The sequence below is a fragment of the Hevea brasiliensis genome, chromosome 11 (assembly GCF_030052815.1).
Source record: "Hevea brasiliensis isolate MT/VB/25A 57/8 chromosome 11, ASM3005281v1, whole genome shotgun sequence".
NCBI classification, from domain to species: domain Eukaryota; kingdom Viridiplantae; phylum Streptophyta; class Magnoliopsida; order Malpighiales; family Euphorbiaceae; genus Hevea; species Hevea brasiliensis.
Genome location: NC_079503.1, coordinates 93,957,704 through 93,972,444, shown reverse-complemented (window position 1 = coordinate 93,972,444; position 14,741 = coordinate 93,957,704). Strand labels below are relative to the sequence as shown.

General features: G+C 33.3%; 1 protein-coding gene across 3 annotated transcripts; it reads right to left on the bottom strand.

Moving 5' to 3' along the window:
* Positions 1–6,659: 6,659 nt before the first annotated feature.
* Positions 6,660–10,617, bottom strand: LOC110640834 (G-type lectin S-receptor-like serine/threonine-protein kinase At1g61390). 3 transcript variants are annotated; one of them, XM_058130361.1, is made up of 7 exons: positions 9,247–10,613; positions 9,018–9,143; positions 8,165–8,361; positions 7,846–8,056; positions 7,479–7,716; positions 7,209–7,359; positions 6,660–7,129 (listed from the first exon to the last, which is right to left on the bottom strand). In XM_058130361.1, the coding sequence occupies exons 1-7, from the start codon at positions 10,553–10,555 to the stop codon at positions 6,824–6,826; spliced, it is 2,538 nt and encodes an 845-aa protein (XP_057986344.1). In that variant the 5' UTR covers positions 10,556–10,613; the 3' UTR covers positions 6,660–6,823. The 3 variants fall into 3 exon arrangements, with proteins under 3 accessions (XP_057986344.1, XP_057986345.1, XP_057986346.1); XM_058130362.1 differs by having other exon boundaries at positions 8,165–8,316; positions 9,247–10,612; XM_058130363.1 differs by lacking the exon at positions 7,209–7,359 and having other exon boundaries at positions 7,595–7,716; positions 9,247–10,617.
* Positions 10,618–14,741: the final 4,124 nt, after the last annotated feature.

Here is a 14,741-nt window from a genome sequence, read left to right as displayed (position 1 = left end):
TTTGTAATATTATTTATATGGCATTGTTTATATTAGTTATTTACTTAAATTTATCTATTTCCATTTTGGTTGCCTAAGTAACCTATACTGGATGACTGGACTGGATAAACGGGTAAACTAACACTTGGTACCAAGTACCTTGGGCTGTCACACCATCGGTCACAATGTGTCTCCCGGTGTGCAGACAGAATGGCTAATAAGCCATAAAAGGAATAAGATATAAAGCCAAATATAACATCATAATCAGTATAGCCATAGGCTATCATATCACAGAATGGCATGAAGCCATATGCAGTACTGCTATCAGAACCCTATTGGCATACCAACCTATCCAAACCAATAACACTAGGCATACTAGGGCATTTAACACTTTTAATTATGCAATTTTTTTTTGAAATTGAAATTTAATTGTTACTATTCATTTCATTAGTCAACTAAAATGTTGAATTTTTCATAGATAATAGGTATATTGGTTCTAATATCCCCAACATACCATATTTTGTATTCTAAAATTGTTGGCATTGGTTGCCAATACCATTATAAAGCTTAGGGTTAGTTATTTAAAATTTTCAGATTTCAAGTACTTGGTTTACTGTTCCATTGGTCAATTTTACAGTAAGAATTTGGCAATATTTTCTTTATGAAAGTTGTTCCTTTATGTGTCTTCTTTAATTGCCTTTTTGAATCACTCCATTTGGAGTTTTCTAGCTCAAGATATGCCACTTTGAGTAAGGCTGGCCGGATTGGTATCTACCCAGAAATTCTGGGCAGAATACCATTATGCTAGATTTGGTAGTTCAACTTTGGCCAATAATTTCATTTGGTTAAGTCTAGAATTAGAGTTTGTGTTCTACATAAAAGTTGTTCTAAATTGTCTAAGCTTTTCATTGATATAAATTCAAGTCAATTGGACCTTTCTACACTGAGTTATGACCAAATGAACACCAAATGAATGAACACTGTTTATTTGGCCATTTTGCCCAGGCAGAATTGGTGCTACCCAGATTTGGTCAATTTTTAGGGTATCCTAAGTTTGTTTTCTGGACAGAGTTCCTTCATCAAAGTTGTGCCATTATGTGTCTAATTGCATGTCCAATTGGCCTTACACCAATTGAACCTACACAACTCAAGTTATAGCTGCCCAAACTTGCTGGACTCACATCAAGTCCTGCAGGTCACTCAAGGCAGCACACCCAACCTCAAATCCAAAGCTACAATTCACTTCAATTCCTCATTATACTTAGCCAAATGGTCACTAATTGACCATTAGAACTTCTATTCACCAACACATGATCAAATCCAAATTTTGTGCCCCAAACGCTAACTCCAACAACTATAATTCTTCATATACATACAATCCATGAATTAAAACACTAAAATCATGTTCAATGGCAGCCATATACAACTATTATATAATCAAATTGATGAAAACCTAAGGTACCCTAAGGCTGTTGAAATTTTAAAGGGACTTTAACATGCCTATTGTTCTTTCAATTTCACATTTTCTAGCTTAAATTGATGTTGTAACAAGGAATATAAGAGAAAAATAAACAAAAGTGGCACTAACCTCTTGAGTGCAGAATTTTTCTAAGCTCTAACTGCACTTTTTCCTCTTCAAATTGCTACCCAAGTCTTGCTTTAGTGGTAGGGACAAAACTTCATGAAGGAAAGTTAGGATTTTGAGGTGGTTTGGTAGAGGTTTGGAAGCTTGGTGAAGCTTTAATGGTGGAAGAGAGGGAGAGAGAGTGGTTTGGCCAAAGGAAGAAGAGAAGAGTAGATTTCTTTTGTTCATTTTTGTCTCATTTATCCTATTTTAATGAGTTTGCTTAATTGTGATTGGTGGAGAGTTATTTAATTGCCTCATGCTTATGCAATATTTAAGTTTAATTTCATTTGTTTTCTTTTTCTTTCTTCCATCTTTTACTTATTTTCAATTAAATTTTTATCAATATTTATTCATATTTTATGTCATAATAATTATTTAGTTAACTGGACAAGTTGGCCAAAAATCATCTTTGAAGAAGAAATGACCAAAATGCCCTTCGTTTGGCTTATTAAGCCAAAATCATCTGTACCGATTGAAAAATTTTTCTAAGTATTTTCTTGGCATTCTAATGCTATCGAAACCTCAATGACTCTTCTCTGGAGTCCCAAAAATTATTTCATGAATTTTCTCTCTGGTTTAGGGCTCCTAACTGCGAAGACCGCAACTTCCCACTAGGTTATCCATCGCTAGGGCACCGGCTCATTTAACTTAGTTGTATTTTATTTCTAAAATTTTTCATAAATTTTTCTTATTATTATTTGAGTTATTTATGACTCTTAACTCTAGCTAAATAAATTTTCAGACGTTCTAGCTATCCGAACCGGCACCGGTCACCGGAACAGTAGAATGTACGGAATTACTACAGTGAGGGTGTTACAGTTGGAGTGTTGAATCCGTTGATTTATAAAATAATACTTTAAGAGAAAGAAAAACAAGAGTTTCTACATCAATAATAATCCTTGTTTGGGTATACTTTATGAGAATAAATACGCATTATTACAAGGTAATTGAAATCAGATTTAAACTTGAGAATCTTTCATATGGAATGATGAATAAGCGTAGACAGTGGGTTGGGTTCATGTTGATGTTGATGTTTATTTGTTTAATGATTTCCAAAGCGAATAATTGTAAGTAATAAATTTCCTTTCCTTCGCTTACCAACCATTTGATTTAAATAATTTCAACAAATAACAAATATATTATATGAAAATTTCTTTAATTTTTTTTTTTGGACTGCATATTTGTCAATACCTATATGGTGACCTGGTCCTCCTTCAAAGATCTTATATTTTATTCCAAGTCTTTTTACAGTATGTGAAGAACGAGTTGGTGGAGTATTTTTAAAATTGTAAAGTTTTAAGATTGAATTTCAATTAAATTAATTATAAAAAATAAAAAAATGAGTTATTTATTTTTTTACAAAGCCGGTCACTCATAATATATATATATATATATATATATATATATGTATTTCTTTATATCAGATTTATATAAAAATATGCAAATTTAGGTGACTAGATTAACTTATTGTTTTGATTGGCTTACTTTGTCACGACCTAATTTCATAGGCCGGTTTGGTATTAGAACTTGAATCAACATAAAACTCTTGAAATCTATAATAAGCCTTCTTGTTTATTAAGCCATAATTAGACCCAAACTCAGAACTCATCATACAAGATAAAATAATAAAAAAATATTATAATTAAACTTGGATCTTCTCAATTTAAAGTTCATTATACATACACAATTAAGAAAGCCCAACTCAACCTTAATTTTATCATGTGTACAATCATAGTTTATCAAATTTTAACTAATTTTGTTGCCAATTATCTTGATTTGTTGCCAATTATCTTGATTTCAGTTGAATTGATTTTCAATTTTTTTTAATTACATATATAGGAGAGGGAAGAGTTGAATCTTAATCTCTCAAGTCCAACATATATACTATTATTATTGAGCAATACACACCACTGCTTTTATATATATATATATATATCTGTGTGTGTGTGCGCGTGCGTATATATAATTTATTTCAGTTGAGTTTATTTTATCAATCTTATAATTAACATGTTAAAAGATGTAATGAAGAAATTTTATTCCAAGCTAACTATTAGAATGTACTTAGGAGTCTTAACTCGGATGCAAGCGGACTAACCTAAATATTAGGTTAAATATTTAGAGTTTATTATCACATCTCTAATCAAATAATGGAGTTTTCAAGTAAGAGTTGCAAGGCTAATTATATTTTCACTTTTATATTATTTGATTATCTTATGTGCGAAAGTGGATAGAAAAAAGAAAGAAATACGTTTATAAATTCTATTTCTATTATTATACCCTTATTACTATTATGTACCCATTGCTATTTTTATGATATTAGTCTTTAAAATATGTGTTGTGTATGTATATGTATCAAATAACATTATAAGAAATTAAAAAAATAACAACAAAAATTAATGATGAAATACACTTATATTTCGTAGGTAATTAGGATTATTGACCAATTATCTATGGAATTTTTTTTTATCTACAAATTCATGAGTAAGTGATTTTTATCAATGGAAATTGACTGGGACTGGGTAAAGGAATCACAGATGAGGACGAAGAACTGACTGTTAAGGCTTGGTTATCTGCGACAGCGTGATGGAGCCGTGTGCCTCTGATGCCATGAAGTGGTATGAATCAAGTCTTAGTTTATTGTATTCATTATGAAGAGTATAAATAGATGTTGTGCATATGCGAATGACTATTTCTAGAGTTACAGATATAATACACTATTGTTACGCAGTTTATAAAGGACCCTTCTAGGGGTGGATAAACCTTATCACCTTGATCTTGCAAAAAGTTCTAAGGTTAATTTATTTGGGTTGATGTTAATTATTTTTCTACATAAATATTTTGTTTCATTCTCTTATTTTTTTTTAATCTACATTTTCTCTTGAAGGTTTCCCTCATAGCATTTTATATCGGAGGAAAGGTCTATTACAATAGCAGCCGATTTTTATTTTCTTATTAGATATTATAGAAGCAATTTAATTATTTCATTAGTATCATCACTAGGTTCCAAATTTCAAGTACCAATTGAGAAAGGCAAAGGATCTGTTACAAGTGATGAAGAAAGAATTCATAGCTTGCTAAATTCAATGGTTGAAACTATATTATATGCTTATCTGATACTTTTTTTTTTTTTTTTCAACTGGAGTTCATAGCCTCGTTTTACCATAGTTCATAGCCTAATTTTACCTAGGGTTGACAATTCGTGTTTGTGAGTCATAAACGGGTCATGTCAACCTACACGTATAACATAAAAATAGCTAGTCTGACCATAACCTGTTTAATTAATTGTGTCAAAACGCTTAACTCCACCACAAATCTGTTTATGAAACAGGTTACATGACATGACCTATGTAATCCGTTTAAATAAATAAGTCATTAACTTTTCATGTGACACAACACGACATATTTAACCTATTTAAATAAGTAGGTCATTATAAATCTCACATAACATGGCATGGCACGTTTGATTTATGTGATGTGTTTAACCTGTTTAACATACTAAAATACATAATAAGTAATATAATCAAAATATATAAACATCACATAAATATTCAAAAATCATATGAATATCCAAATATCTAAATATTCAATTATCCAAAGGTCAATAAGATATTCAAACGTCATCAAATATCCAAACATCATACAAATATTAAATATCATCCAAATAATAAAGTTAGTTAATAAAATTGGGTAGACATAATAAATGTTCAAGTTATGAATATGAGCTTCACAACGTCATTGTCTTCCATAAAATTGTTAATGAAATTGGAGTATTGAATATGAGATAGTTTAGATTTAGATTTAGCTCTTTATATTTGTGCTCTATAAATGAAATTATATAGCTTTAATATATAGATAACATGGGTTATAACAAATTTAAATGGATCAAAATTAACTTGTTAACCTATTAATCTAATTAAATAAACGTATGGGTTATTTTGTGTCTAATTAAGTTAAGCAGATCAATCCGATTAAATTCCTATTTTTTGCGTGTTATAAATGGATTAAGCTATTTATAATCTGAATCTATTTATGCTAAATCTAAATCTGTTTAACTATGGGTTGTGTCAAAAATTGCGAGCTCTTAATTTTACCAACATGCAATGGTCCAAAGAAAGGTCTGCTTCTTTATACTTTTGTGATATTTATGGTCGTTGGTTTCCAATTCATCACGTCCATAGATCCCTTACTGTGAAGTATCTATCTCAACCTTGTGGGCCTTTGGGTTGAATGCATATTTGTTGTCATGTCATTTATCAGTTTCTGCCTTTTCATGTACTAGATTTAGTTTACCTATTTAGGTTTCGTATATCAAATTTAAACAAATTATTTGCTAAGCAATGATTTCATGTGAGTGGTTTAACATGAAAGATTTTATATAGTAATAAGAATTGAAAATAATGTGCCTCTTTTATGTTTTAGATATTGAATTAATGAAAATAAAGAGCGAAATCCCATGATAATATACGATGCAAATGCTTTTCTATACTACGTTTAAAATACATAGTCCATAAAAAATAAATAAAATTTCAATTATGAATTACAATTGTAAAAAAAAAAAATCTTAAATTTGAAATCAATAAAAGTAATTAAAAATGCAAATAAAAAACTAATTGTCTATAGTTGTATACAACAACAATTTAGGAAATTCAAAAACCCGCGTAAGGCTTGGGCAATTGACTAGTTAATTAATTAATAGAACACACAGTATTATATTGATATCGTATACATCAGGACAGAATTTGAATAGAGGAGTAGTATTGTCTGTGGCAATAGAAAATAATTTCCATGAGAGAATCAATGATACTCTAAGAATCAATGTTAACAATCAGGGTGAATTGAAGGATTTTTTTTTCTTCTTTTATTTAAACTAAGCAAAGAGATAGATGCATGCTTTTGAACTGCAAACATCATATATTAAAAGACAACTGTTTCTTTGTAATGTTCAAAGGAACAAATAAAAAAATAATAAAATTCTTGGAAGATTTTCTTAGCCATGTCACCTACCCAATGGCACAAATTCAATTGAGAATGACTGAATGAGGTTACATATCTCTTACTTTTCAAAATCATTTATTATGCATTTCTCATCCACTTACACACTCAATGATCTAAAACTTGGCATGACTAAAGTCTAAAACAAAGATAAGCAAAAGATTATCGTGTCTACCACAAGGATAAGCAACAGATTATACAATTGTTTCTGCTATAAGTTGGATTCTAACGGGGTTCAATGGTTGATTCAGTGACATTATTTACAGACCATGTAGAAATGCTTTGTGATTGAGAATTGCTGCTGGAGACGTTTGTAAACGTAACTGTAGGCTGTTTTGGTTCAGGAAGCTTTGTTTTTTCACCGCTTAGCATAGAAACTATGGCCGCCATGGTTGGCCTATTAGCAGCCTGATCTTGTACACAGAGAAGTCCAATATTTACACATCTGCTTACTTCTGATGAGGAAAATGAGTCCACCAATACTTCATCAATCATTTGTATACCTTTGCCTTCGGACCACAAATGCCATGCCTGCAACAATTTGCATTTTTTTTTTCAATGAAATTCCAATTATTTGAAAGGGACAAAATGACCATATGTGCTTACTTACATAAGCTATAAGACTCATTTGTTGTTCATCGTGCTGGATGCTGTTAACTTTCCTACCACTAACAATTTCCAAAATCAAGACTCCAAAGCTAAAGATATCAGATTTTTCTGAAAATATGCCGCCAAGTAGATATTCTGGAGCCATGTAACCTCTGTATTTGATAAGAGAATCAAAGTATTTAGTAACTGTATTTTATGTTTTCTGGATGACGTTACTAGCTACCTTGAAAGTACAAGCACTTTCAAGTGTTTGGTAAGATGGATTCCTTACATTGTTCCTATCACTCTATGAGTGCTTCCTAGATCTTGTGTGCCTTCAAAAATTCTTGCCAATCCAAAATCTGATATTTTTGGATTCATCTTCTCATCTAAAAGAATATTGCTTACCTTTAAATCTCGATGTATGACCCTTAAACAAGAATCACGATGAAGATAAAGAAGGCCTCGAGCAACTCCAGTAATAATGTTGAAGCGTTTAGTCCAATCAAGTTCTATCTTTCTTTCTAGATCTGATCAATGCATACAAAAATTGAATGGATATCGTAAATCCAATTCACATGCATCATAAAATAAAGTGGTTATAAGAAATCAGCCAAAAAAAAAAGAAAAATGGAGAGTGAAATTATGCTAAAACCAACCAAATAGATAGATGTCCAAGCTTTTGTTGGGCATGTACTCGTAAATTAATATCTTCTCTTGTCTTTCAACGCAGCAACCTAAGAGTCTGACAAGATTTCTGTGTTGGAGTTTGGAGATCAACTTCATTTCATTCTTGAACTCTTCTATGCCTTGACTAGAGCTACTAGAAAGTCTTTTAATCGCCACATCCTTCCCATCTTGTAGTGTTCCCTATACAATCCCAACAGATAAACACTTTGTGGATGTTTTAGCTTCTCCAACCAAGAAAAACGTTTTTGCCTTTGCAAAAAAAAAAAAAAAAAAAATGCAAGTACTTACCTTATAAACTGGACCGTAGCCTCCTTGCCCGAGTTTGTTATTTATGTCAAAGTTGTTGGTTGCAACTAATATGCTATGGAAGTCAAATAAAGGCAGCTCTACTGAATCTTCATCTTCTAAAGGGCTTCTCCACACAATTGGTTGTAAATTTCCTATTGAAGTGTCATTTGGAGCAGCCAAATCAACGCGATCGGTTTCTTTAATATCCATGAGAAAGCATAAAATTCAAATCAAGAAGCTTAGCCTTTCCTAGCACTGTAGGCTATCAAACCTTTTACGGACAACATAAGGTGAACGTTCTTATTTAAAGAACTCTGTTTCTTTCTTTTTTTTTTTTAAAAAAAAAAAATAATAATAATCTCATATGTTCTGATCCTTTCTTCTTGCATTGGGTGAGTTCTAAAGTTTCTGATGAAACCACAATAGATAATTCGTTTTGGAAATGGGTCTATTTAATGATCACATTATCCTAGTATCTTGAAATCCACAACATCATTTTTAAATAACCACGAAAAATGCACTAATTCCATCATTATTTTTCTTACTGACGCACAATGATTTAGTATTCATTTCAGAAGTTGTACTCCGAAGGGAGTAATTATCCCAATTAGAAATCTACTCTAATCTAATCTAATCTAGTACAGAGGTCACCTTCTAGTGGTTTGGCCGCATATATCAACACTAGTGTGGTTGTCCTGTGAATAAAGGATTTTTGTTTTTAAACATCATATGAACATCTCAATCCAACATTCAAAATTAAGTCAAGTCCAGTTGCCTGAGATTGTTCATCTTTTGAAAGAGTGATAACAAGTTAAACTAACATCAGCAAAGTAGCAACTTTTCAGTTTCTTACCATTTCTTTTAGTCCTTTGTTTGGCTCTCCACTTCATGAAACAATAAATCATGGCACCAATAATGAGGGTGATGATTGCAACAGTGATGACGCTAGTAATGATCTTTACTTTAGTCTTCTGATCACCTATAAGATAACAACGATAATTATATTTCCCTAGTTGGTAATTGCTGTGTAAGAAAAAAATAAAATGGAAAAAAAAAATCACAAGTTGCTCGAGTGTAATTACTTTCACTCAATTCTGTATTTGCAAGGCGGAGATTAAGATCTTGACCACCGAAGGGTAACTCGTAAATATCCAGAAGGTTTCCTGTCCAAACCAAACACCCTATCGCAATTACATATGCATAACCTGAGCAGGAACAGTTATTCAAACAATGTCCACGGCACTCGTTTTCATCGTAAACCTTCAAGAACTTAGATGAATCTGGAAGTTTTAACCCCCCAATCCTCAAGAATCCATCCAGTTTTCCTCCTTGTGTGTTAATGGAACTTGTGTTTCCTCCACAACTTATTTCAGCTCGCCTGATACACCCTCCTGTCCAGTTTCTTTTGCTCCATTCCTCAGCTGACTTTGGCACAAACCCTTTCAAGCATCTACAAGTTAGATTGGGTTCATTTCTTTGGCAAAGCCCAAAAGGTCCACAAGCTCCATAAATTTCGCAGGGAGTGGCGGGTACCGCCCACCTAGCGTACCAGCCCCTCGCTTTCACCCAACATAAGTTTTTTAAGGCTCCGGTTGGTGAAATCACAAGCATCAAGTAAATGCAGTTCGTGAGTATACTAACATTGAGATAAGCAATTCCCGGCTGAGGGCCCTCGATGAGTGCGAATCCACTTTGATAATAAAATTCTGTTTCTGGTATCCCAATAAACTTTGTTTTGTCCCACGGCCCACTTCTAAAATAAGGTTTCGATCCCTTCCAAGCGAAGGCTTGTGGCGGTGTCTGCGGTAGTACAGCAACAGTAAAATCCCCAATTGACGGATCGTTGTCACTTTTCCAGGAAGTGATATTTGTTATCATACCACTTGTCTCATTGTAGGCCAACCATGTGCCTGGCAAAATGGCATTGGTAGGATGCTGAAAGCTATCCCATAGATTATCTCCTGTTATACTGTTCTTCAAAATGAAGTTTCCGTCATCCGAAAGTACAGCAATTGAACCCTTCCATTGGCCTGAAATATTAGTCGACCAGATAGAGTTCCGCTGCCCGTCCAGAAGCCTCAGATTCCCATCGCTGCCAATTATGAGACTCCCCGAGGAGTTTGTAACTGGCTTCTCTCTGTTTGCCACCCAAATCACAGTCTGAGGATAAACTTCCTTGAACCATATTCCCACATATTGATCATGGGAATTATTATTAGGAGTAAAGAAACCCAACTCAAAAATTTGATGAGGAGAGTTGAGAATTTGTTCTGGTGAGACTGCTTTGGTTGTAGTTATGTTATAAATTACAGAACAATACGCAAATGAGAATAAATTGAACAATAAGAAAAAGAAAAATCCAGATTTCACCGAGAACTCTCTTCTATCCATCTGATTCCTAAAATGCTATTACCATCTGCAATGACATGATGAGAATATAAATAGCAGGATTGAGATTGTTCCAAGAAATAATTATCTTGATAGGAGTAGCGGACCCAGCTGCTATTGAAATTAAACTTTGAAGGAACCAGTCTTCCTCATTAATATTGTGTAGGTAAGTGAAGACGTCAAATGTGACACTCTGGGACTAATTGTACAAGTGAAGTGAAATAGGCCAATGATTTTCTGTCTTTAGAAATGTAAGATAATTCCCATATTTATTTTTTTAATACTAATGTGTTCAATTAAATATTTGTAATATCCGCCACTTTTCGACGTTCAAAATATCTGTCCCTAATGAAATATTCTGGTGAAAAGTGAGGCTTTACTAACAAAGGAGTGGAGTTGAGATTTGAAATTGTATTTAGTACGTGTGTTTAAAGTGTTCAAAATGTAATTACAAAATAAAAAATGTTACAAAGGTTTTATTTCCTAAATATTTTAAAAGTGTTGTTTTAGGCAGAAAGAATTTAGCAGCCAAAGGATGGACTTTTGGCAGCCAAATTCCTTTTTATGATTCGAATCCCATTTGGACAGAATCAACTTCGGCAGCCGAAAGTCTTTTGACAGAGAGGATATAAAAGAGATCTTAGCTCATTTCCTGCTCAAAACACTTGGATTTTCTTTTTTTCCTCTCTCTCGCAACTATTGGGGCACACAAGGAACTCTTTGAAGAGATTCCTTTGAGTTTTTGAAGATCCGGAGGTAGATTTTCCCATTTAGAAGTGTGAAAGAGTAGATTCAAGTTTTGAAGTTTTGGTTCTCCCGCCTCCAAGCTCCAAGAAGGGGTAACCTTCTTTTCTTCTGGATCTAATAGTTGTTGAGGAATTAGGTTTCTAAAGTTTTAATTTCATAAAAAGTTGTTTAAAGTTAAGTTTTTGGAAGTTTATGTAAGTTGGGTTTGAGGGAAACCTAGGATTTGAGTTTTAACTCACGTATTAAGCATGTTTTCTAGTTGTTCTAGGCCTTAGAGATAGTATATGTGTTTGAATTGAGTTTTGGAACTTTGGAAGGAGTTGGGTTGTTGATGGGAGAAGGGATCTGCAGGTTTTCAACTTGGGAATTTTGGAAATTCCCAGATTCGACTACTGAAAGCCAAAGGTTCGGTAGCCGAAGCTTGCATTTCCTTGAAAAATCTAGAAATTTTCTAGGTTCGGCAGTCAAAGTCCCAGACTTCGACAGCCGTAGTGGCTACTGCCCAAAATTGGGCACCTAATGTTCTAAGGTTCGGTAGCTAAAATCCAAGGCTTTGGCAGCCAAACTTGGTTCTGCCCACTTATTTTCTCATTTAATTCCAAGATTTTAAAACCTAATTTCATGGTTCCTAAGGGCCTAGAATAGGATGTTTATATTATGTATAGAGTTTTAGAGCCTTGTATAATACTCTAGGATCCAATTTTATAGGATCGGGCTTGAGAGACTCGGAAGAGTAAGGATCCAAGGATAGCTCCCATTTGAGTATGCAGGTTGATAGGCTACAAGAGGTGAGTAAGTCAAATCTTAATAAAATGAAAACTATTTACAGGTAATTAATAAGCATCCTCATGCACCATATTATATTTTTTTAGATTGTATATATCTATAACACATGTTGCATAATTGTATAAATTGTTGTTGGTGCATTGATGGATATTGGATGACCCATTACTCCCTCCATGTTATGTTATGTAACATTACGTATGTTATAGATCCATAAGTAAATCATAAGGGGAGATCTTGACGTTGCCCTTCAAGGGAGATCTGATAGTTGCTCCTGGGTACATGACACAGGTCATGTTTAAAAGAAAAGTTTGGGGAATTATTGGTAATAATGTCCATCTTACGTGAAATGTTTATATTGTGAAAATTCATGTGAATGATGCATTACACATGTATAAATGAATGATGCAATTAATAATGGTTAGTTTACTCATTGAGCTTGTGTATGCTTACCTCATTCTCTTAACCCCCAGGTGTAGGATTGCAGGACTAGAAGAGTTCTTGAAAAGAGAGCTTTAGGGGTAGTCTTAGCCCTATATTGTGTATGATGTATGGGTAGATAGACATATAATTTATGAATAGATAGTACTGTGCTGGTAATTAAAGAAATTTGGAAATATATAATATTGTTTAAGTATGATGATGAATATGTTATATTAACCGTTGTAAGGGTACGCATGTTAAACCATTACACTTTGGATCTTATGTATGTTAAAGTTGAAATTGTAAACCATTTTTATGTTATGAATGTTTATGTATGGATGAAAATACTAAGGTGTAATTTGATGTATGTTTTAAATAGTGAGATGTAGGGTTGTATGTATGTTTTATAGGTTTTAGGCTTACTACGAGTTTCGGCAGCCTTAAGCTAATTAGATCCCTAGAGTCGGTAACAACTCCTGAGTTGGGTCATTACAAAGCTAGCATTAGAGCTCTAGGTTAGATGAGAGGACTTAGAAACTAGTAAGAGTATAAAAGAAAGGTGAAAGGAAGTTTGTTGACCAGTACAGTTAGGGAAATACATTTCCTATAAGGTTGAGTCCCTATATGTTATGTGATGAATGTATGTGCATGTTAGGTTTCATGTTATGTTTGATTGTGTGTTGTGTGTTCATGTGAATGAACATGAACTTTTTATGTGCTCAACATTTCTTATCTGTATTATACTCTTACCCCATTCAAGAGTATAATTGATTTCGGTATACTCTTAATTGATTTCGGTTATACTCTTACACTCTAGATACTTAGAGGTTACACTCTAGGGAAATACTCTTAATTGATTTCGGTTGCAGAAACCCATTGCTTCCATTCCATAATAGATGCTGCAAGAAAGATGAAGGCTGGAGCTATCATTGAATGGAATCTAAAACCAAAAAGTATAAAAGCCGAGCAATCCGCAATTCTTAAGGCTATAGATGTAGGGAGGTTTGATCACCTAACCTATACTATTTTTTCCTCTAAAACAAAGAAAGATAAAGGAGGAAAGTTTAGCAAGAAGCAAAGGAAGAATAAGTTCTAGAATAGGATTAAGTTAGGCGTTGGGATACTAGCTCAGGTTCAGATACCTCTGATTGTGTCAAATACGAGAAGCCTCATCAAGGAGTTTGCAGGTTTAGAACCTCCTAATGTTACATATGTGGTCTGAAGAGGCACATGTTTAGGGAATGTCCTATCATAGAAAGGGTGGCTTAATAGTTACAGACTGGGTCGAGCAGTGTAGCTCAAATGGTGATGAGACAGACTTTGGTGGATCCCTCATCAGGAAGGGGACAGGGTAGAGGATGAGGTTCTTCTTCCTCTATAGCAGGCTCTCAAGGAAGGGTTCAAAAGCACCAGTATGGATCTTTACCATGACACAATTGAAAGCAAATACCTCTAACTCTATGGTGTTAGGGAACCTTTGCATTAAAAGTGTGACACCCCTTACCCGTCTACAGTGTAGTCGAGCAAGATATGCCACACAGTGTATCGGAAAACCATATTTTATTTCAATCATTTTTATTCTTCCTTAATTTATTTCTTCATGGATATGAAGTGCAATTTGTGAAATTTAACTCATTTAATTCTTTTATTGAAATTATAAATTCATTTGGGGTTCCAAAAATTTTATAGAAAATCCGGTGGAGTATCAGCTAAAAATGGATAATATAGTTCTTCAAAACCTGTGAAAAACGCTTTCAATAATTTCCAATCATTCTCAAACTCCATTTGTATCACATCAATTTACAACAATTTCTTAACAATTCCTCCATTTGTCATTCATTCATTTCACATCATCATCATGCTCAAATCATAAATAAATTCACATATGTTATTTGTAAACACAAAGTTACAACTACTTACATTAATACAAAATTATATTACATATGTTTCAAATATACATGATAAATAAGAGTTTAATTACAAAACTTACAAAAATCACAAAATACAAAATGGGACCTAGTGTCCTACCAATGCACTGTAGTCTGTGAGGAGAAACAAATACTATGCAGAACTGTGAACGGCCTTACCCAATCTGTGGTCTACTGGGCCCTCTGTCCAAATCTTCAGTACCTATGCGTTGCAAAAGCGACGCGCTAAGCATAAAGCTTAGTGGTGCCAATAATACAAGGAAATATAATATGCAAATAAAAATAATAATTTCGTAGTTATTATGTTC